At 38.8% G+C, this 24,040-nt stretch overlaps 3 protein-coding genes across 5 annotated transcripts in view; 1 reads left to right on the top strand and 2 right to left on the bottom strand.

The window, feature by feature from the left end:
* The window catches only part of LOC134745128 (3-phosphoinositide-dependent protein kinase 1), a 151,803-nt gene extending 151,513 nt beyond the window's left edge, over positions 1 to 290 (bottom strand). The window contains exon 1 of the mRNA XM_063679095.1: positions 61 to 290. The gene's annotated coding sequence lies outside the window, so the exon portion shown is untranslated. The remainder of the gene's footprint in view (positions 1 to 60) is intronic.
* A 1,159-nt stretch (positions 291 to 1,449) lies between these two features.
* On the bottom strand, positions 1,450 to 13,033 carry LOC134745480 (uncharacterized). Of its 3 annotated transcripts, none has more exons than XM_063679521.1 (8): positions 12,880 to 13,033; positions 12,694 to 12,782; positions 5,739 to 7,200; positions 5,257 to 5,485; positions 5,010 to 5,168; positions 4,538 to 4,873; positions 4,199 to 4,351; positions 1,450 to 3,831 (listed from the first exon to the last, which is right to left on the bottom strand). In XM_063679521.1, the coding sequence occupies exons 2-8, from the start codon at positions 12,726 to 12,728 to the stop codon at positions 3,689 to 3,691; spliced, it is 2,517 nt and encodes an 838-aa protein (XP_063535591.1). In that variant the 5' UTR covers positions 12,729 to 12,782; positions 12,880 to 13,033; the 3' UTR covers positions 1,450 to 3,688. The 3 variants fall into 3 exon arrangements, with proteins under 3 accessions (XP_063535591.1, XP_063535592.1, XP_063535593.1); XM_063679522.1 differs by having other exon boundaries at positions 5,739 to 7,194; XM_063679523.1 differs by lacking the exon at positions 4,199 to 4,351.
* A 1,417-nt stretch (positions 13,034 to 14,450) lies between these two features.
* Positions 14,451 to 23,730, top strand: LOC134745479 (ecto-NOX disulfide-thiol exchanger 2-like). Its single transcript, XM_063679519.1, has 10 exons — positions 14,451 to 14,657; positions 15,828 to 15,986; positions 16,314 to 16,963; positions 17,081 to 17,320; positions 17,550 to 17,733; positions 18,891 to 18,997; positions 19,711 to 19,866; positions 19,959 to 20,102; positions 21,613 to 21,756; positions 23,453 to 23,730. Exons 1-10 carry the CDS (start codon positions 14,651 to 14,653, stop codon positions 23,660 to 23,662), a joined length of 2,001 nt encoding a protein of 666 aa, XP_063535589.1. The 5' UTR covers positions 14,451 to 14,650; the 3' UTR covers positions 23,663 to 23,730.
* Positions 23,731 to 24,040: the final 310 nt, after the last annotated feature.

Raw genomic sequence — 24,040 nt, 5'->3', positions numbered from 1 at the left:
ATTGGATTGGAAAAAGGTAATTGAACCGTGTTATACCTATTACTTAATACTATAACATACCAGCTTAATTTCAGCCATTATATATAACCTCGCAATTACATCGGGGGTTATCAAAATAAAATTTTCACTAACACGAAAGAATTGCTTTAAGTATATTTTAATTCAACAGTGTTAAAATAAGAGCACTTGGTCGTAGTCAAAGTTCACAATTCACCACACTAATTCACAGTAGTTCTTTAACAAATATCCCTAAAAACAATAAAATTGTTATCATTTTATCAATCAGACATTCATTATCCAGACTTTTGACAGACCGAAACAGAGCAGCCACGAAAGTATGAACCGAACAGGGTTGCATACGCCATCTCTCGGCATGTAATGGCATTCCAAAGACAGCTGTCAAACCTATTTCCATTTCCCAAATATAGCCTCTATGCACTCGACCTCGAGCATAGACATGGTATATACGGTACAAATGTAGGTTCTTTATGGTACTTACTGTTATTAAAAAAATTGTACTCGTACGGTTGCGCTGATAATAGCGACTTACGTGTTTGGACTTACTTCCCCTTACGGTTTAATTTCATTTCCAATATTTTATTCAGTGAGGATTCCCGGGAAAGGATTGATTCACCCCGCGCCGCTTCGCGTTCGCGTGTTGTTCGCCTACGTAGTAGTCGTAGTACGCTGCGCGGACAATCGTCCGGTGTCGACAATAGTGGACGTAGGTTACGTAGGTACAAGCGGCCTTAGGAAAGACTAGAAACGAGGATCACTGAGCCATAAAAGATAAAAATAAATAGGTAATAATAGTAACAATAACGCAGGTCAGCTTGTGGAGAGCTGTTGGAGAGTAGCGACCCCACGTACCCCGAGTGCTTCTGGGGAGTTCTGTTACCCGCAAGGAGGGTGGGTGGTACAGGATTTTCTGCCTCGGGCTTGCCTTAACCGGCCAGCCAGTTCCAGGGGTGGCGTGGAAGTTTAAAATATGCATAAGACGCGAGTTGGCACACTGGGTAGAAAGCGGCGCACACCTCTCGACACCCCTGAGCCGATAACACCTGTGTTGCCCTTGAGTCATCCTAGATGTCGCTTTTCGTGGGGGCCAACCTTGTGAGGGCGTCACAGTTTGCCGGAAATAAAATTGCATACCGTTTTATTAGGTAGGCGTCCTGTTTTTTATCCCATAGCTCAGTACTTAGTCCATGGCTTTCACCCAATAACCTAGTTCAATTTAGATTCCATAGTTCTTACACCCTGGCGGGTGCTGCCTCTGCGTGCGTACCATGACATGGGCAAGAGCAGCATCCGCTCGGTGTACCCCTTACATTTCATTAAAGTGTCAAAAGGGCCTCTACATGTCGGCTTCGGCTCCGCGCACGCCTCCCAAAGGTCCGGAACACCATTGTTCCGTAATGGCAAAGACATACAATAACAATAAAAATCAGATTAATAATTATACATTCATTTATTAATCGGAATTTAATACTGTATTACATAGAAGAAATGCACTTCTCAGAAACATTCAGAAGACTTCCCTTTGGGACAGTTTTGTTTTTATTTAATAAATACTAGCTATTACTTTCTCAGTAATAGGCATCGATATTCATGAGGATCTGCATTGCCACATACTTAAAAATCTATGTATATTTTTCACAAACCTCGGTTGGTATAATAAATAAAATTTTGCTTATTAACAACAAATAATAATTAACTCTCAAGAATTACGTGTTTAAACTGCCGCTGCCACATAATTTGTCAACAACATTTTTCATCACAAAAGAAACAATAAACTAATGTTTTCTAAACAATTTTTTGAACATTCTAGTATCTCGGTGACCCCTTTTAGAAAGACGAGCATAGTGAATAATAGCTGTCCAAAAAACACAGCGTGAGAGGAGAATACTACCAATTATAAATACAGACATCTTGATGAACAGTATAAAATATTTATCAATAAGAAATAATCAGTCTTGTTTGTCTTGTTTTATTAGAGAAAACGTAATCAAAACGTGCTGAATGCACGCTCCGATATTAAATGTCAGATATGATGTCATCCTTTCTCTTGGACGTAACTACTTACGCTACTTACATATAACATCACAGTTGTTTAGTAGAGGTGGGTGCAGTACTTTGTACATAATAATACAGGAGCTACCTGCGATCCGCGACCATACTCGACACACACGCTTGCCGTAATACGCACGCAATTAACTACTTCGTAATCGCGATTCCAAGGACAGGCTAGCTAGCACTGGAAAATTCATCTTATAGACAAATTTTTTGCAGTCTTTCTCTTAAAATGTACACAAAGTCCTCGCGTTTTAATTCTTTCAACTTCAAGCGAGTATTGAAAGCTACTATAATTGGACCTTGTTGATAATCCATATCAGTACCGGCCGGCATTAGAGAATGCTCGGCAACTTAACCTACCAACACGCAAGACCTACGAACACGTTGTTCACCCCCTATATGGTTGCTATATACGTATAGTGCGTATGAAGATACCGTTTACGTCCTTAACGGTAAAACTGAAAACTTATATTATATCATTAAACATCTGTGAACGACTTGCAAACTCTGTCTTGTAATTCGTTCAAATAGTCAAAAAATATATTTTTGTCTTGTATTAACAATTGACCAACGCAGACAGGTTACAGTAATGAAATATCACAGATTATTCCAAAATCTTTGGACAGTAACGGCTGCCTACATGATACTTTTACTTTTAAAAACTTTAGTATTTTGTGCCGATTATACTATAACCAGCGTTATACCATAAATAAACTCGAAAAACAAATAATGAAACGCACTGCTCTTCCTAAGGTAAATGCATGTTTTATTTACATACTTTTATATTTTCGAGAAGCTGATTCCTACGCATAAAATATTCAGTAAGTATTATTCAAGAAGTCTTCAATAAAAAAATAAGTTTGAAATCAGTGACTTGAAATGTCATTGACATCACTTTTACATAAGAAAAATATTCACAATTTTATCTGGCAATACAGATTTAGTGATTAAACGCGTTACTAAGTCCCACTTTTCCTCAGGATAAGATCAATAATTAACAATAAAATAATTTATATAAAAAATTTAAGAGAATACTTTTCCCCTAAAATCCATTCATCTTCTAACCTTTCATCTTCTATATGTTTCGTGCATTTCGTACATCATACAGACATTATAAAAGAAAACGAAAAGGCACCCGGGATTACACAATAGGGTACCCACACCAACTAGTCTAAATACAGTAAGTAACGCTCTCAAACCCGGTCGAGCTTTGAAAGAGCTACGATAAATCTACAGGTGAAAACGACAAGTTTTGTAACGTTACACCTTACATCTTATCAAATAACACACATTATATTCGTAAAGGATCTGAAAGAGAATTCACAAAAATGTATCTCGTTTGACATCGTCAATCACCTTTTAAAATAGTGTAATCAAGTGTTATAAATACTATTTAGCATATTTTGTAAGCTTCATTCAGATCTGCAAGAAATACTAATAAAATGAAACTAAAAGTGACCCAACAAAAAGTCTCGATTCTCAAAAACACGGTCAGAACGGGAAACATCGAGAATTTCATGTAATCGCAACGAACGAAAGAAGTTTCGAGTCGAGGTACAACCCAAATCGAAGTTGTAACGATTTAACCGTTGACAGGAAGAGTAATAGAATCGTATTACTGCTGCACGGGAGCCGCGTAGAGCAGCGGGCCGGGCGGCAGGTGCGCGTACGGCACGCCCGCGCCCACGGCCGCCTGGTAGCCGCACGGCCCGCCGCCGCCCACGCCCACGCCCACCCCTCCGCCGTAGAACTTGCCGCCTGCAATCACGAACACTTATCAACATACTGCCTCCTGCGATATTGTTAGGATTTGTTACAGTAAGAGCTTCTGTATCTCTATTCAGATATTGATTACGGACATTATGGTCGTGGAAATCTGTATAGCTGGGCCGGCCATTTCCCCCAAAAAGAAAGGTAGCTAGGAGACTTCCAAAATGGAGATGCGGAACACGATTGGAAAACTACCTCCTAGCTTAGTTGATGGTCGTGACTGACTACAAAGCCGAAGGTCCCGGGTTCGAAAACAAAGTTATGGAGTCAAAAATTGTGTTCCAAGCATACTCAAAATTCAGTCCGAGCCTAAGATACCAATATGCTTTCAATTAACAGTGTTGTTATAACTTACCCAGCATATCCTGAGGATGAGGATGCATCTGTGGGTAATGTGGAGGAGTAGCAAAGTGAGGTGGAGGAGATCCATAAGAAGATCCTGATGAGCCATTTGGTTTGTTACCATTCGCGTTATTATTACGGTACTGTTGTCCTCCATTGCGCTGATCTAAAATAATATAAAATTACATGTTTTACAAGGAATCTTCAAATCAATAAAATAGGTACAAAATGAGAAATGTACCTGTAAGATTATATTTTTTAATAGATATGGTTTTTGATTCACAAGTATAAAACATTTGATTTTATACATTTGAGCTTGCTAATGCTATGTGCTAGAAAAAGTAGAACTTACTGTTGTATGTGCGCTGTCCATATCCATTCTGGTTCTGGTATCCATTTGGGTAGCCATTATTATATCCGCCTTGATAGCTGCCCATAGACTCAAACATATTAGGGCTTGGGAAAGGCACCTGCTTCTGGAAATTATTCTGTCTGTAACCCTGATTATTGCCTTGGTTTTGGTTGTTGAATCGTGGTGGTTGTTGATTCATGTTGCGGTTTTGATACATATTCTGCGTATCTTCATTAGAAACATTGTTAGCCATCTTATTGTTCCACTGATTGCTTTGCTGGCGCGGCGAACTTGAACCACTGTTGTTATCTTTACGTTGCTGCCAACGGTTGCGTCCTGTAGAATTAAGTAGTATGTAAATATAAATTGTGTACAAAGTGATAAATTAAAAGCCAGTCATCTTTTTTGCAATTTAACAATAGAGTATGATCAGCTACACGACTACAGAACAGATTACCTAAAAATCACTTACCAGAGCTTCCGTTATTGTTTCGTGCCATGTCGCTCAGCTTAGCAGGCGGCGTCTGTCCAGTTTCCAGCAACACTGCAACTAAAGCGCGAGCCTGCCGCGAGTCTCCACTGGTGAAGTAGGTGTATGCGGTGCCAGACTGCTGACACCTGCCAGTACGTCCTGAAAGCAGAGCAAATAACTTTTGTAAAAAACCTTAATTCAAAAATAAATATAATAAACAAAGAAACAGTTACTTCCTTAGACATACCAATTCTGTGAATGTAATCCTCGGATGAATTGGGATAGTCAAAATTGACAACGAATTTGACATCTTCAACATCTAAGCCCCGGGCTGCAACATCGGTAGCAATAAGAATGGTAGTGGCGCCGTTTCTGAACTCCGTGAGGACGGCGTCGCGTTCCGGCTGTGATTTGTCTCCGTGAATAGCGAGGGCCTTGTGGCCGTTTCGGCGAACTGCACGCGCAATGTCATCCACCTAGAATATAAGAATAGAATGGTTTATAACATCAGTAGCTCCTATAGGTATCTATTATAATTTGGAAAGAGTGTCATACTAAATTCAGTGTTGTGTGTTAAGAGTCAAGCTAAGCTCTATGAAATTATGACGTTTAAAATAACACTTGTTCAGTCAGTCCGTTCAGCTATCAAAATCGCTGCCAACTTAGCTTGGTGTAACTCTAGAATACTCTAGATAAAGAAAGATCAGTTTAATATAAACATTTAATTACCTTTTTCTTTGTTTCAACAAAAACAATAACTTTGTTGTCTCTCTCGGATGAAATTTCTTTCAAGAGGTTGGTAAGTTTGTGTTCTTTCTCATGTTCCTCACAAATCTCAATTATTTGTTTGATGTTATTGTTGGCCGAGAGATTCAATGACCCAATATTCACTTTGATATAGTCATTTAAGAAATCTTCAGCCAAAGTCTGAATTTCTTTTGGCCATGTGGCTGACCACATCAAAACCTGACGATCTGGGCGAATTTGCTCGATAATCTTGCGAATTTGAGGCTCAAAGCCCATGTCCAACATTCTATCAGCTTCATCCAACACCAGGTATGTGCAACGGCGCAAGTTTGTGGTACCTCGCTCAAGGAAATCAATTAATCTTCCAGGCGTGGCAATAACAATTTCAACACCCCTTTCTAGATCTCTGGCCTGAGGCCCTTTAGGAGAGCCACCAAAGAGGCAAGTGTTTCTGATAAGGCCACGGGCACTGTAAGCCTGTGCCACAGACTGAATCTGCTGAGCTAGCTCTCTCGTTGGGGCTAAAATGAGAGCAATTGGGCCATCTCCCCTTTGGATGCGCTGTTGATGCACAATATGGACAGCAGCAGGAAGCATGTAGGCCAAAGTCTTACCAGACCCTGTGGATGCAATACCAACCATGTCACGGCCAGAAAGAGCAATAGGCCAGCCTTGAGCTTGAATTCCAGTGGGCTCAACCCAACCCTGTTCCTTGATAGTATTCATTACGTGATCAGGGAAATTTCCTTCATCAAACACTTGGTTAGGGCGTGGCACATTATTACCACTTACAATAATTTCCTTTGTAGCACGGAACATCTTCACATCCTCCTCAGATCGGGAATCAACATCAGCATGTGGCTTGTAAAAATCCTTTTGAATTGGCTCAAGATTAGCCATATCCCACATGGGCTTCACCAAACTATCTCCTGGGTGTTTAGCCTTCATGCTTTGCATTTTGCGGCCATTAAACTCATTAGGCTGCTGACCCATGTTAGGATTATTGAAAGTTTTCTTCTGCGCAAAGTTTTGTTGATTCATGTGACCGTTTTGGTTATTGAAGTTCTTGGGTCCATAATTATTTTTGTGTTGAAATCCACCTTGTTGTTGTTTTGGTCCACCAAACTCAGGTTTACCATTATAAAATTGCATATTTCCTCCAGGCCCCTTGTCCTCATAATCTTTCTTTTGAGGTTGATTGTTATAGTTGTTCCTTGGGCGGTACTCTTTTGGGCCACCAAAATCGTTTTGAATTCCATTCTCACTTTTCTGATTATTAAAATCTGGCCTCATTCCGTTGAAGTCGTTTCTTGGGCGAAAATTGTTTTTATTGCCCATGTTGTTGTTTCTGGGACCAAAGTTTTTGGGCCCTCCAAAATCATGAAGACCGCCAAAAAACGGTATTTTGCCGAATTGTTCATTCCGGTCTGGACGGGGCCTGAAACTAAAACAATTTAACATATGTTTAACCACATCAGGCCTAAGTTACATGTGATGTTTTCAAGCAAAAGGCCGAAAACCGCACATTCTTAGGTTTTTCGAGATACAAATATAGTTAGGGATAGGAAGTAACTATACAGGGTGGAAAAAAATTATGTGCCCTGGAGGGAAAGTGCCTTAAAACCTTAAGTTAATAATTCATTTTACTTAAAGGAAACATTCATCTATTTAAAAAATAAAAATAAACTGCATTCAGTTTAAAAAAAAAAAAAAACAATTTCGCTTGTGTAGAAATATACATGTCGTCATTAACATTAACAGTATAGACTAGTAAAATAAAATCGCGCTTTTTTTATTTTTTTGAATTTTTTGTCGGTTCGTTTCCTGGAAGAGACAAGCTATTAAAAAAAAACTGAATTCAGATTTGTTTCTTATTAAAAATAAAAGAATGTTTCCTTTAAGTAAAATGAGCTAACTTAAGGTTTTAAGGCACTTTCCCTCCAGGGCCCGTTAATTTTTTCCACACTCTAGAGGTCAGAGAAAAAACCAACCGGTCAAGTGAGAGTTCGTTTAACTCGCGCACCGAGGGTTCCGTACACTTTCAATTATCTCATGTAATATAAACACAAAACTCTTGACCAGAAGCATGTGGACTAAGCGCCACTTGCACCATCCCACTAACCCGGGGTTAAACCGTTAACCCAGTGTCAAATTGTACTGGTAACCATGGTTACTCTAGGTTTAACCGGTTAACCTCGGGGTTAGTGAATGGTGCAAGTGGCCCTAAGCATAATTGTACAGCGCCATCTATCGGCAAATCGGCTAACGAATTTGCGCGACCGGTAGTATGCATGTTGGTTTTTCAGGGTTAATTCTTTATCATATGACGACCGGTCTGGTCTAGTGGGTAGTGACCCTGCCTGTGAAGCCGACGGTCCTAGGTTCGAATCCCGGTAAAGGCATTTATTTGTGTGATGAGCACAGATATTTGTTTCAGTCTTGGGTGTTTTCTATGTATTTGTTTATTATATATATAATTGTCTGAGCATCCATAACACAAGACTTCTTGAGCTTACTGTGGGACTTAGTCAATCTGTGTAAGAATGTCCTATATACCTAGTCGGCTCATAAGTTCTGTCATATACATAGTATCAAATAAAATCAAAAGTTTAAGTTTATTCCGTATAATTTGTACAGCGTTTGAAAGCTTATAAACTAGAGAATCTAAATGTATAACATTTATTCAAAATGACCGCCATAATTATCTACACAGGCTTGAAGTCTTCGTGGCCAGTCGTCAATGGATTCACGCACCACTTTCATGTCGATATTGGCCACTGCTGTAGCAAGAGATTTTTTCAGCGAGTCTAGATTTGCATGAGGTTTTGAGCACACCTTTTCCTCTAAATACTGCCATATTTTATAGTCTAAAGGATTAAGATCTGGGCTAGAGGAGGGCCAATCTTCATGCCGTATAAAGTCGATTTTATTGGAGGCGAGCCAGGCTTGTGTAGACTTTGCCTTATGGGCTGGAGCAGAGTCCTGCTGGAAAACCCAATGCTGGTTTAGAAACATCGTATGGGATAGTGGTTTCACAATATTAGTCAACACCGTGTCTTGGTACACTTTGGCACTAGTTTTTACTCCTTTCTCACAAAAATGCATACTAGTGACGCCCGCATAAGAAACTCCCAGCCAAACCATCACAGATGAAGGGTGATGACCTCTTTGAATACGGGGAATGCTATTAGACGCTTCTTTACTATTGCGAGCGTACACTCTATCATTTTGTTTATTACAGTTTTCTTCTATGTCAAAAATTTTCTCGTCCGAAAACAGTATACAACGGTGCTTATTTTTAGCGTACTTCTTCAATAAAGCTTTAGATCTTTTAAGCCTTAAAGCTTTAAGCCGACCATTGAGAAGATGGCCAGTTTTTCGTTTATAAGCACGAAGTCTCAGGTCTTGATTAAGCACTCTTTTCACCGTGTTTTTGCTCAAACCCATCTGGAGGGCCATAACTTTTTGTTTCCTAGCGGGATTTCTGGCAATGCGTGCCCTAATTGCTTGTACAACCGCTGGAGTCCTAGCTGTACGCGGACGACCGCTTCTTTTCTTGTCATTTAAACTAGAGACCTCACTGTATCTTTCTATGGTACGATACACAAATCTTAGAGAGAATTTTAAATTTTCAAGTAGCTTAAAAATTTTAGTCGGCGATTGACCACAACGATATAGTGCAATTATTGCGGTACGGCTATCTTTAAGCGTCCACTCCATGTTAAAGAAAACAGAAAATTGCAAAATTATACTACTCAAATATTTAATAAAGATTCGAAATTCAAATGCAGAACGGTTTTTGTTTTAGGAGTTCCAAATTTAAATTTTAAAGGCCAGTGACAGAACTTATGAGCCGACTAGGTAATATTTATTTATTTATTTATCATGTGATTTTTAAGGTTCCGTACCCAAAGGGTAAAAACGGGACCCTATTACTAAGACTCCGCTGTCCGTCTGTCAGTCTGTCTGTCTGTCACCAGGCTATCTCATGAACGGTGATAGCTAGACAGTTGGAATTTTCACAGATGATGTATTTCTGTTGCTGCTATAACAACAAATACTAAAAACAGAATAATATTAATATTTAAATGGGGCTCCCATACAACAAACGTGATTTTTTTTGCTGTTTTTTTCCGTAATGGGACGGAACCCTTCGTGCGCGAGTCCGACTCGCACTTGGCCGGTTTTTTATTTATTTAAAAGAAGGTATTTTAATTGTAATCTAATAGAAATTTCAAGTATAATAGACACTCGCAAAGGTGGCAAAATTGCAAATTCAATTCAGTTCTTTGATAATATAAAAAAAAAGTTTTCAAGATAGAGGCGTGATTATATTTTTGTAATATTAAAGAAATAAAAAATTGTTTTGAAATGTACAATTTGAAATCTTTCAAACGATACCCAACTTGACCTAGTAGTGTTACTTACTTCGAAATTTTGCCCCCTCTTCATATGAGGCATTATTCATATTAAAAAAAACAACAATTTGTCTGGGTTAGCGCTGTTCATGACTATTCCAAATTTCAAATGGATAGCTTTAGTAGTTCTCGAGATATTTAGTGATGTGACCGACAGACAGACAGACGGACGGACGGATGGACCGAGTTGCACTATAGTACCTTTGTACCTGTACCTTTTTGGTACGGAACCCTAAAAATCAGCCCCGGAATTGTAAAAAAAATAAGAGCTATTGATTCTGGTTGAATCCATCTAATAAACCAACAGTGACATAAATGAACCCATAGCTCTCAGATTTAGTAACCGGACCTGGCTTTGATGTGCAAACCAATTTGAACCTCCCTCTGAATAGTTTTGCAGATTGTATGCAGCTGTGTGCTACATGAAATGTAGCATTGTATGCGTTTGTTTGTACATTATTTGTGTCACTGTCGTTATAACAACACAAACTATAAAATAACGAAAGTTGACACAAACATTGTGGGTATTAGGTAGGTACTATTAAAGCTCGTCATAGACGGAGCGATAAAATATCGGCCGATATCGGCAGATACCGACAGATATAGTTGGTCAAACCAAATTGTCAGTAAATAAGAACAAAATATTTTTTGTTACATTGGCAACAGAAACACATCATCTGTGAAAATTTTAACTGTAGCTATCACGGTTGATGAGATACAGCCTGGTGACAGACAGGCGGACAGACTGGCAGAGGAGTCTTAGTAATAGCAAAGAGGATATAATAGGATAGAGCGTTACTGTCATAGTAAATTTTGTAACCACAGTAAATTCACTGCCATCTATCGACACACTTTAAATCTGAAAATGAAGATTTTAAAAATACGATAAAATGTATTTAAATATGGATAAATGATTTTTTTTATTTGCATTAATTATTTTTATATGATTTTGACCCATGTTCTTTCACTGATATGCATTGAAATTGTGAAATAACAAACGAAACCGTCAACGCCCTCTATACGAGAGTAGGCCAAAGGTAGTGGGCGCCATCTGACCGAGAATCAAATTTTCGTGATTTTCGAGACACGTTTTTTCCTTAGACTGTATCCATCTATATATATATATATATATATATATATATATATATATAGCTCCATGCCGTAATCGGCAACGGCGACCCTAGCTAATTACGAGCGTGGGCTCTGACATGGCTGGCAAAGCCGAACTTATTTTTAAAGACTCTATCGCAGGACTCTATCCATCTATTACGGAGTTATATCTATCTTTGGTAATAGGGTCCCGTTTTTACCCCCTGGATTATTTATTATTATTATTTAAGCCTTTATTTTTCCTTAAATAGTTTTACATGATAAAAAAGTTTTCTAATATTATTGTTTTCCATTTTTACTATTTTATTTAAGGACCCCTGTCGGGTATAGGCCTCCTCCATATCTTTTCACCTTTCTCGGTCTTTTGCCTTGATTAGCCAATTAGCCCTGGATACGGAACCCTAAAAACTATCTTCTTCGTCGTTTTACTCTTTGCAGTGTCGTGGTAAATTGCTGACATCAGGCACAGATGTTGCTTGCCGTACGATTTCTCGCCATTTTCCGCGGTTGGAGGTCATTCTGACAAATGCGTTCAGGGGCCCTTCCATGGCAGATTTGATTTGGTCAGTCTATAGCAAACTATACTCATCCTTTTCTTTTAGTTGCTAGTACTAGTGTAAGACAAAGATAGTATGATGCTCTCTGTCTATGTCCTTTGACAAACTACATTTGCGAGTATTGCTAAGCACCTCACACGCAACGATACTAAAATAATATATATCGCTCTGTGTAGCACCTAGATTTTGAGAGAGACGAAATATGCCGACCGATATATTATCGCTACGTCTGTGATGGACTTTAGTTAGGGTGGTATTCCATTCCACCTGTCCAATGTGTATTTGCGTCTCAAATTTTGCCTAATAAGAGTGAGACGCAATGCACATTGGACAAAGAAATTGAATAGGAATACCATCCTTATGTATTTTAGTCTACTTGTCTTCACTACTCTAATTTTAATACTAAAAGCAAAAAACATATTAAGTAACATTGTACATTCAGATCAGGATTGTACTTTATTACCCGTTTGTACTATACATACATTGTTAAACATAATGGCCTTACTCAAATTTATGACTTATAGATTCATGCCACAATTTATGTAGTGTAGTGAAAGTAGGTAAAACGGGATAAATGAAAGGTACTTTTATGGTACCTATTTTCCTTGATAAACAAGGGACCAATAAAAATCCTATATAGTTATTACAATACCAAGAATAAAAGATTCATAAAGATAGACTGGCGGGCGTAGACACTCGACATTAACAGCTGAGTACCAAAGCACGCAGTGCATTGCACAAAATGGCCGCTTTGAAGAGAACTGGTGAAGATCAATCAACACCCGACCAATGTTGTATAGGTACCTGCGTGTGCCATTTACACTTATTTTGCTATAGAAAATCAAAACTTACATAGGATGTTGATTACTGAAGCCGTTGTACTGCATTCTGCTACTTTGTGAAGATCGTAATTACGTGGAGTTCTACGGTCGAGTAGGTATCTAGAACAATGGAGTGATGAAAACGTTAGGTTTATAGGAAACTTAATGACACCGATAAAAATAAAAACATAAACATGAACAACAAAATTTTATTTACCTCTCGATTAGGAGAGAATTTGATAATTATTTAAGTTTTTCATCCACGCTGACCCTCACACAGACCCGGCGAAGAACAACTCGATAATGGCTGCCGGAAACGCCTTAAATCGGGTTGCTATGCCAATATTCACCAAAAGGCGTGTTTCCACAAGCAAAAATGAAACGAGAGTACTGGAGGGCTTCTATAGCTTATAAAGTATTGCGCAGTATCGGCTTTCCGTCACTTTTGATCACGTTCAACCAGAACGAGAAGGGTAGCAGATATATGCGCAATAAAATTGATTTTATTTGCGTTCGTTTACAGTATATTGATCGTGACACTTATTTTATACCGGCAACACATGAATAATTGCGTCAAGGTCTTCTCCCACTCTTGTTTCCGGCCGGCAGCTGAGGGCCTACCGCGAACACCGAAGTTAGCAAATTGCGGGTATCTTTCTCTTTTACTCCAAGAAAGGCGTATTTAGGGTGACAGAGAAAGATGCCCGCAATTTGCGAACTTCGGTGTTCGCTGTAGGCCCTCTGAGGTGTTGCCTCTCTGTCACACTTACGTACGAGTTTACAAGTGCGACAGAGAGGTAACACGTCGAACGTGCTTCGCGGTAGGCCATAGACATAGTATATACAAGTAGTTATAGACGCGCCACCGAGCCAATGGGGGGTAAGGCCCCATTCGCACGAGAGCTTTTTCAACGCGCGTTAAATGGCACTATTTTCTCTTTCCTCTTATAGGAATCGCAATAAGACTATCTTTTTCTATCAAAGAGTGTCGGGCCCTTGGCTGCACTGCACTGCACTTCGATTAAAGGTATTACACACCGTCGCACCGCACCAAGGTCATTGAGCGACGCACCCATAAGTAAGAGCGAGAAAGCGATATCTCTTTCGACTCGGGGCTCGGCTCGCGGCTCGTCTCGTCTCGCCTCGAGCTCGTAAGCTCATCGAGCTAATGATTACACTCGCTTCGTGGCTCGTCCACAACTCTTAAGCTCGTCGAGCTAATCGATTTTGCCCAAAAGACCGTCCATAGCTACTTAGCTAGCTCGAGGGGAGAGGGTGGGAGGGAAACGAGCCACGAGCCCACCGTTTACACTCGCGTCTCGTGGCGCGGCTCGCGGCAGTCGCGGCCAACTCGCGGCTCGGCTTGTGTGTGGCTCGCACGCGAATGTATACTGGACCTAAAACCGGACTTGAAGAGTTTTACTTGTATCCATGGCAAGGGCCTGACACTCTTTGATAGAGAAAGATAGTCTTATTGCGATTCCTATAAGAGGAAGAGAAAATAGTGCCATGCTTTGTCCTTATCACCGACCGGGTGGCATCATAGGTAGTAGGCGATGGCGAAATACCGAAATTTATAAGAGTGAAAGAGAAAAAATCCCATGATGCCCAAGATTTACAAGTTTTAACTTTTATACGAATATTCTCTCTTACCCCGGTCGCTCGGTGGGCGCGTCTATAACTACTTGTATATACTATATTATATTAGCCATAAATGTTAAAAAAAAAAAATATTATATTAGTATACGATGTCTATGGTTTGACACTTTGACGGGATTAAATTTGCTTTGCTCGGGCTTTGCTGTATCGATAATGGAAATGTTGATGTGATGCCGGAATTTTGTAGCATTTCTTGATATATACCCCTGTATTACTATATATTTATTCTAGAAATAATACTTGCCGGTGTTAGTGTCAGGGTAAACGTGAGATAGTTTTTTTTTTTCATTTGATATTTTAACTTTACCATATCCAAAGTAGTGTTCGCCATGTCGGGTAAGCTTATGATGTATTATTATTATGATAATAATCTGCATGTATGCGTCGCGAGTAGAGATGGCATGAAAATGCGGGTGTGGGATTAACTATGCAGGTTGTTTTAGGTATTATCAAAACAAATAACGCTATACTCGCGCCGTGTACCAGCACTATAGACCATTTTTTTATACACTTGTTTTTCTCTTTCTTGTTTCTAATTCGTACAACAGTCATACAGTAGGTGTATATTTGTTCGACTTTCAATAATAGGTATCCTCGTTCATGAAAGAATCCGAAAGCTACCGAAATTTTAACATAACATGGTTGCGTTATCACGTGACAGGTGAAGCATCAGACTGATATAAATGGAAAAGGCATATATCACCACAATATAAGTATTTGAGACAATTCATTTTGTACTTATCATTCGATAACGCGTACCAAGCTAACAGACGCCAACTGACTATACATATGTTGCCTTCACTATACAATACTATATCATAGTGACAGTAGTGACATAACTGCAGCAGCATGCCTAAAAAACCGGACAAGTGCGAGTCGGACTCGCCCACGGAGGGTTCCGTACTTTTTAGTATTTGTTGTTATAGCAGCAGCAGAAATACATCATCTGTGAAAATTTCAACTGTCTAGCCATCACTGATGATGAGATACAGCCTGGTGACAGACAGACGGACAGAGGATTAACAGGGTCCCGTTTTTACCTATTGGGTACGGAACCCTAAAAAACGAACAACGAATATTACCTATATCAATAAGGGGGTGGCCAGACAGTAGCCAACAAAGCTTCCGGCCAAGGTGACCTTGCTGGAGCAATAATCAAGCCTCCCATTTTATGTACTTACATACTTTGTTAGTGCAAGTTCGCAAATCAAATTCATTAACTCCTGCAATAACATTTAACTAAACAAAATGAATATTTGGTATAATAGACAAGTCCAAGTCCAGAAAAACACCATAGCCAGAAAGTTTTACTTTGAGAACCAATTTGCACAACATTATATACTTAATCTAAAGGATGACATCTAATTCTACAAATAATGATAAATTTTACATTTGATTGTAATGAATTTTAAACTGTAACCATTGTTGTCTATTCCTGACTGGCGGTAAAAGGGCTAATTGTGAGTGGATTCCATTTTTCTTAATCACATTTTTTTGACTCGACAGGTAAAAGAAGAGACAGATCGAGGTCACCAATGAATATGTCAGTAGATAGTGTTGGGCGCAGAAGGGAAAGTAAAGGTAACAAAGATAACTCCAAAGGTGGTGACATGCCTGTTATGAATAATATGAACCCAATGATGATGGGCGGCATGTATCAACAAGGTAATTAAATTAGATGTAACTTCTTTTCGTGTCTTTCTCATATGATGGATGCCCAGTAGGCAGCGGTGTTGATAGCCCTGGCGTTCGCGTCCCTCAGATCCAGTGAATTTAACTATGTTGCTATAACTAACATGTACACTGTGACATTAAGTCTACAGCCTGATTAATTTATGGCAAAGTTTTGTTGCCATAGTGAAGGTGTTAATATTATTAATAAGTGGCTATTAGGTATAGGTACAAGGTTTTTGTATTTTAACTTCAAGACAAATTCAATTAGTTTTCACACACCATTTTATCTAAGTTTTACTAACAAATAAACTCTTATAGGAAATATGATGATGGGTGGCATGTATCCAAACATGATGATGCCTGGTGGGATGATGGGGGGTAGCATGATGCCAACTACAGGAATGGAAATGATGCCATCTACAGGCATAGACATGATGCCGCAACAGTCCATAGATATGTCTACTATGGGTGCAGCACCCATGCCACCCTTGCCTCCATCAGGTGGGACCCCAATAGACATGAACATGATGGGAGGCATGATGATGGACCCGTCTTTAATGGGCATGTACCCCAATATGGGTACAATGGGAGGAGAAATGCCAATTGAAAAGAAAGAGATAGAGCTAAAACATTGTAAACTGATTCCACCTGCCCCAGGAACCCCTAATCCTCCACGCAGAGAACGTCCACCTGGTTGCCGCACCATATTCATTGGAGGACTCCCAGACAAAATAAGAGAGAGCATAGTTCGAGAGGTGTTTGAAAATTACGGAAGAATTCAAACTTTACGACTCTCAAAAAAGAATTTCTGTCATATAAGATTTGATAGAGAATCATGTGTTGATGCTGCAATGCTCATATCTGGCTATCGGCTTAAACTTATAAATAAGGATAAAGATAAAAATGATGAGGAAGAAGAGGAGGATAATCACGCCAATAGTGGATGGCTGCATGTAGATTATGCATTGGTAAGATTTTTTGTACTTACAAACTTAAAACTTACCATAATCGGCCGAATCATTTGTCAATATGTCTTTCTCCTGAAAAGTAAAATGTTAATCAACCCTTATATTAATAAATTTCAGAGCAGAGATGACCAAAACGAGTATGAAAGACGTCAAAGACAAATGCAACGTGTGCAAGAGCAGCAAATGCAGCAGTTGACTGCACAGCAAGAAATGGCTAGCAAATATAGCGCGCCGTCATCCTATAATCGACGAGCACGAGATGAATCCCCTGTCAGGATTACACCATTTTCTAATCTTGCTATCACACAAATTGCTGAGAAAGTAAAAAGTGAGGAGCAGTTTTCTAATACTTTACCAGTAAGTATTATGCGCATTACTTCATCTGTTTTTAATTTTAAGTTAAAGCGAGGTTTAGACTAGCAAGAACTTGCATGCAATTTACGTTACATTGCTGACTACTGAGGTAAACTGCATTCAAAAGTTTGATCAGATACCGCAATGCAATGAAAATTGCATGCAAGTTCTTGCTAGTCTAAAACTGACTTTAAGGTTAAATTGTATTAACAAATTAATTGTCATTTTTCAGACATTAGTGGCGTGGTTAGAAAGAGGAGAGTGTTCTAAGAAGAATTCAAACCAATTTTATTCCATGATACAGGCGACCAACTCTCACATTCGTAGACTGTTTAACGAAAAAATGCAAGCTGAAGAAGAGTTGCAAGACACCAAAGAAAGAGTTAAAAATCACATTGAGAATGTGATTAACCAGCGTAAGTAAAAAAGTATGAGGTAAATTATGGGGTCAGATCTCTAGACAGTTCTCTCTAAAATCTCTTGTTCAATGGTCCCTCTTTTGGCAGTAAGTCCTATATTCTCGACACATTTTCGTGACTGATTCTCTCAGGTCACAACCAGGTAAGATCCTAGTGATCCAAACCAGCAGTTTACAAACAAAGAAAAAATCAACTACAAAAGCATTTCTTGGCAATGAAATTATGGTCTACCTTATTGACTACTGCTTTATTAAATCTACATAAGTCATCAAATGTTTTTAAGTTGGCGATCGGTACAACGTCTTATAGAGGGTTAATGAAAATTTTAACTTTTAAATTTAATTAAGCTGCTTTATTATAACTTGCATTAACACATTCACTGCCAAGAACACGTATGTGTGTTCATTTTGTCCGGCACCGAAAGTGTAATAGTGACAATCTGTTTCTGCTTAATTGAATTTATCTGTTTCAACTTTCGTTAGCTGGACTCGATTTTCCGATGGCACCAAAAAGTGTACACACTGTACATTCTCTGGTTCCACCACAGGCATAATAAATTTTAATATTTCAACATTAAAATTTATTAAAACAACTCTCGTACGCGCGTGAGTTATTTAGAATTGAAAGAAATTTAGTGGCCTCTATAACGCCTGCTTTATGTTGAAGTTCTTTCTAAAAAAATCACGCGTGCATTGTAGTACATCTGGGGCAGCCCTCATAAATCCTATCCTGTCGCAGCTCAGCCAATGTGTAGTTTGACCGTCTTTACCGAACGTGTCTGCAAGCCGAATCAGCTTCAGTTAACATGTACAGTACAGACTGAAACTATTGTGTAAGTGACTCATTTACTTACGCATCGAACTTTTGAAAGAGTAACATACTAATTTAACATAAAAAATAGGAAAGTATCGTTGCGAAAGTAATTGATATCTCTGTGTGGTACCGCACCATCATGTGTCTCTTGACACTCCAGAAGGCCGACGGTGTCTGCAACATTATAAAGTCCGTTCCGAAACAGACATGGTTATTGTAATCGTCTGCAATGAACCATAAACTCGTCGGTAAAGCCTGGGAGACCGGTCGCGAATATACGACGGTATGTGTGACGCCATGGTCACATTTGAGGCTTTTAACGTATATTTTGTGAAACTCAGTCGAACAGGTGGCGAAGGTATTCACGGCCGCGACTCACCAGCGCGTTTGGGATCATTTCACCAAACCACAACGAAAGAACATCGAGACATGGCAAAAAATGACACAGGTACAATATGTCTATGTTTTTAAAATAGGGACGTTTTCTCTTATTATCTTTTCTTTTATTGTTAAATTAAGTTTCTCAGAGGGAGATGTTGAATGGTAACAAGAAGTATTTAGGTTTTGTAATTATACGAAAAACAATTTAATATGCTGTAACCTGCTCAGAAAACGGCTGTCTAAGGTAAGTGAATAGCAGCTCAGGTCATTTATTGTTATTATGGTATTTTATAAGGTAACAATACACAACACAGCCACACTTGCGAGTAAATATTATAGGAGCAATCGTTGGAAATTCTACAAGAATGTAATTTTTGTGAAAACTGTTAAGGGTCTGTTTAATTTATTCTAACCGTTAAAAAAATATATCGTAAATTAGATACAGTAATATTTGAGAATCGGAAAATTGTGGGCGTTTGTAGCGTCGCTCTCGAACTTTGCTCATGTTTTCTTATATTTTCTTGTTATGCCTTTTTTATGAAATCTCTTTCTATTGTACGCATCATTTAATTTTTAGACGTTTATCGGAGAGGAAAAGTTATTTGTTCGTTTCTAAGTTAACTGACATCCGGCTTTTTCCTTTTAGATTCTTGTAGAAATTGCAGGGGTGGCTCGATTTCTTTGCTTTCAAGTGTAGTACCTACAGCAAATACTGCCTACACATAGGATTCCACACTTATTATCAATAAGCTTACTAATAAAAATAATCGCATTTTCCAGGAATTCAATGCATTGAAAGAGGAATTCAATGAGAAATTTATCGTCTCTGACGACAATGACGGTTTCAACAATGGTGCATATAATAATATGAACCAAGGATATGGGAATTCCATGGGGAACTCTGGTAGGATGGATGAGGACACGCAAAATTTGAAGGTAAGTTTTTAATAAAGTGTAAGCCAAGATACATCTAGGAGTAAGTTAATCCTTTTACTTGAACTAAACATACCTTTATTATTTTATTTTAGCGTGAGAACGACAGTCTACGTTTCCAACTGGAAGCATACAAAAACGAAGTTGATGTTATCAAAGCAGATGCTCAAAAGGAAATGGAGAAATTCAAAGCGCAATTTATTGCTCGCCAAGCTTTAAACAATCATTTTGAGAAAAATGTAAGTCACCTTGTATTACAGTAAAACTCTATTTACAACCTCCTGGCCTTTTTAAAAACCCCCATAGCTGGAACTCATGCTGAGGTCCCCTTACTTTAGCAATCTCTGCTAGTGAGACAAAACAAACTTCGATTAATTTTTAAGTTTTAACAAGCAGAAACGTCTGCGATCGATGCTATTAAGCTTAGAATAAATTTAAAAGTGGAAAAATTACTGCCTTGCCTGCTCTCCAGAGGCCGTGAGTTCAAGTCTCTAGTTCTAAGCTTAAACTTCGATTAGTTTTTTACTGTCATATTACCTCTTTAACTGAGATAGTGGTGTATTTTTAAACTCTTACTGATAAAAATATTAAAACAATTGCTTAATTATTTTCTTTTCTAGGTTTTATTAAACTCTGTATATGAGATAATAAATGTCAATTTATGACCTTTAACTTTTTTAACTCTGACTTTATTGCATTTACATTTTCGTTTACTAATTATTAATCTACTCATAAATATTTGTTTATTGTGCCTAAATGACTTTAATTTTTTTTTGCTTTGCTATACAGTTCAAACGTTTTAGTTTATTTAGTTGTTAATCTTTTGTGTCATCCGCCATTATTAAATCACTGCACTTTAAACAAGGGCCTGATACTCTTTGATAGAGAAAGATAGTCTTATTGCGATTCCTATAAGAGGAAAGAAAAAATAGTGCCATGCTTTGTCCTTATGGCAGCATAGGTAGGAGGCGATGGCGAAATACCGAAATTTATAAGAGTGAAAGAGAAAAAGGATTATGCTGCCATACATTAACCTGTCAATACATGAATATGTCTTTCTCTTACCCCCGGTCGCTCGGTTTCATGCCTATAACTACTATACTATGTCTATGACTTTAAAGCACGGATCAGTTATGCTTTTTTAATCGATTCTGGGCATTTGAACACATCACCTTCCGTTATCTGTTCTGTCAATGGAAAATTTTCCCTAAGACCAATTGCGTTGAGTAGAGCAGGGATGTTGCGGATGCCGATTTTTTGACATCCGCGGACGCGGATGCATATGCGGATTTTTAAAGGCTCACATCCGCGGATGCGAATGCGGATGTCGAGAATAGGCACATAAAAAACGTCAAATATTACACTTTAGTTATTTTTATTAAACAAAAAACGTAACTTTTAGTATTAGAACAAGAATATAGGTGCCCCACAATCGCATTACTATACTAAAGTCCAAATAAAACAAATTATTCACTTCTTGTCGCTGTCCGTCATAGGCTAAAGTGCTCGATCGACGAATCACAAAAACGAAACGAGATTCGTATTGGGTAATGACGAAATTACCTAGCACTTACGCCGCCGCTAAGACGTTCCTGTATCTACCTGTTCCACATCCGCATTAAGCACCGCATCGATTATATGCTGATATGGATGTTGAAAATAATGCGGAAGTTCCGCGGTTGCGGATGCGAATATTCGCAACATCCCTGGAGTAGAGGTATTAATTTTAAACTTCTTCATATATTATAGCCGCCACTGCCGCAACCTATCGTGAAGCCTCCGCCGCCGCCGCCGCTGCCGGACGATTTGGACGCCAAAGTACACCTAAAGGAGTCCGTGGAAGCTGGTTGTGGGGAAGCTAAATTGATTGGAGTGATGTCTGCGTTCCTTCAGGTATATACTTTTATCAAGTCACGTCGCGTTGGTCGTCTGTCTGCATGCTTATTTATCCCCATTTATTTATAATTCTTAGAAATACATCTACTATATGGGCTTATAGAATTTCTTGGTATATTAAGGCCGTTCTATCGGTTTGCCGCTATCACTGTCACATTTCGCAAGAAAGAACGGGAAAGACCATGCGCGCGAAGTGTCAATTTTAATCAATTTTTGTCGATTTTTATTTATGTTAAAAACGTTGCCTTACAATATCGAAATACGATAGCGGTAAAATTACTATTTAAGTTAAGATTGTTTTTTTCTTCTTTTTTTGTTTATAGTGTCACATAATAAATAACCGAGTAAAGTTGGATTAAAAGTCCTAGCTAGAGGTTACTTTGGCAATTAATTGTATCGAGCGAAGTGTCATAATTCGGGTATCGGAAGCTAATAAATTAAAGATAATATAATCAAGAACTACATATATTTTTTCCCCGTCTACGAATATCAACGTCTCTTAGAAAAATAAGATCATATAAGGAGATTTTTTGCCTTCTGGCTCAGGGAACCGCCTTAAACAAGTATATTATACGCATAATATGTCAAAGGGTAAAAACGGGACCCTATTATTAAGACTCCACTGTCCGTCTGTCTGTCACCAGGCTGTATCTCATGAACCGTGGTAGCTAGACAGTTCAAAATTTTCACAGATGTATTTCTATTGCCGCTATAACAACAAATACTAAAAAGTACGGAACCCTCGCTGGGCGAGTCCGACTCGCACATGTCTGGTTTTTTGTATGTGGGTAGTTTTGCACTTTGTAATTTTGATAGAGGTAAATATATATTTTTCACTTCTCATGGTCGTAAAGTTCGACTTTAAGTCGTGCGTAGACGATATAAAGTTGCATATTATGTTCTAGAGCATGAAGTAAAATCATCTATTGCGAGTTGCGACCCTTATTGACTTAAAATAAAATAAAATCCAAAATCTGCCATACAAACTGCCAGCCCTGCCGGCGCGCCCCCGACCGGCGCGCTCCCGACCCAAGTGCCCCGCGCCTCCGACACAACTGAGTAAATTTCTTTAGTCTTGAATAAACACGTTAAAATTACCAACAATATTTTATATATTTGTATATTTTACTCACAATCGAAGTGAAAAGTAGAGCGTTGTTTTACCGGATGGTCTCACCGGAAGATCAACGCTAAAAGTCGCCAGCAACATGCTGAGGTGAGACCGTTTCGTGGCACTTTTTCTTTTTTATGTTTCTCTGTTTTGTATAATTTTCTATTTGTGTGTGCTAACTTACTTACTTACTTACTCTGTTGGCTCAGCGACCCAAAATGAGACTTGGCCTCCGACACAAGACAGCGCCACTTTTCTCGAACTTTTTCTTTTCTTTTTTTTCTTTTCTTGTGTGTGCTAACGAATATATTAATTCTATTCTATAACGCAGGCATAAATGTCCATTTTTATCCTCGACTGCCTCGTATGAAAATGGATCGCTTTATGCCCTTGTTGTACAATCTTCATTTTTTTCCTCAGACACCCATTGACCACGAACGCTGTAAAGAGTTTGAAACGTCGGGATGTATTTTAAATTCATTATACGCGACATAATCCGTTTTCATAGGTTTATTTGATGAGCAACTATCGCGGTATATATACCTATACCAATATTAAATAAATAGTAAATGTCGTTGACAGGTGCACCCGCACGGCGCAAGCCTCGACTACGTCGTCTCGTACGTCCGCGCCCTGTTCCCGCACGTGACGCAGGCCACGGTCCACCACGTGCTGCAGAAGCACCCCGACGTGTTCCAGTGCGCCACGCAGGGCGTCGGCGCCAACATCGAGAAACGGTGGCTCTTCAACGCCTTTACCAAGGATGACGTTAAGCCGCTTATGGATGGATAAGTAATGTTAATGTAGTACTATAGTCATATCATTTTAGGCTCACATAATAAATGCCTTTTGGTATCACATTACGGTATTTTAATTATCTGTACAATCTCATTTTTGGGAACTCCTCGATGCAAAAATCTTAATTAATGCGTTTTTCAACCTTAAATACAGCCCAATATTAAAACAGCGTTATTTAGCGAGTTAAAACCCGAAAACCGTCTCGACAGACAACACCTTGGATTAAACAAAAAATGGCGGTCAAATCGGTTCATCCGTTGGAATTCGTCACTTACAATGAAATTATAACACTCCTTTTTTCTGTCGAGGATTAAATAGATCCTCGTCATCATCATCTGCCTGCGCCATTTCCCATCATGTGGGGTCGGCTCT

Source organism: Cydia strobilella, chromosome 11 (genome assembly GCF_947568885.1).
Source record: "Cydia strobilella chromosome 11, ilCydStro3.1, whole genome shotgun sequence".
In the NCBI taxonomy this organism is placed as follows: Eukaryota; Metazoa; Arthropoda; class Insecta; order Lepidoptera; family Tortricidae; genus Cydia; species Cydia strobilella.
This window is presented reverse-complemented; position numbering and strand designations above follow the sequence as displayed.

Bases quoted from the DNA above. Each gene is read 5' to 3' on its own strand.
- LOC134745480 (XM_063679521.1), bottom strand. From the start codon at position 12,728: ATGCAGTACAACGGCTTCAGTAATCAACATCCTAT. The intron at 5,486-5,738 runs GTAATTAAATGT...CTTATATTCTAG, and splicing joins TTGTTGAAACAAAGAAAAAG to GTGGATGACATTGCGCGTGC. The intron at 5,169-5,256 runs GTATGTCTAAGG...CTCTGCTTTCAG, and splicing joins GGATTACATTCACAGAATTG to GACGTACTGGCAGGTGTCAG.
- LOC134745479 (XM_063679519.1), top strand. The intron at 18,998-19,710 runs GTACAATATGTC...CGCATTTTCCAG, and splicing joins CATGGCAAAAAATGACACAG to GAATTCAATGCATTGAAAGA. The intron at 21,757-23,452 runs GTATATACTTTT...TGTCGTTGACAG, and splicing joins TGATGTCTGCGTTCCTTCAG to GTGCACCCGCACGGCGCAAG.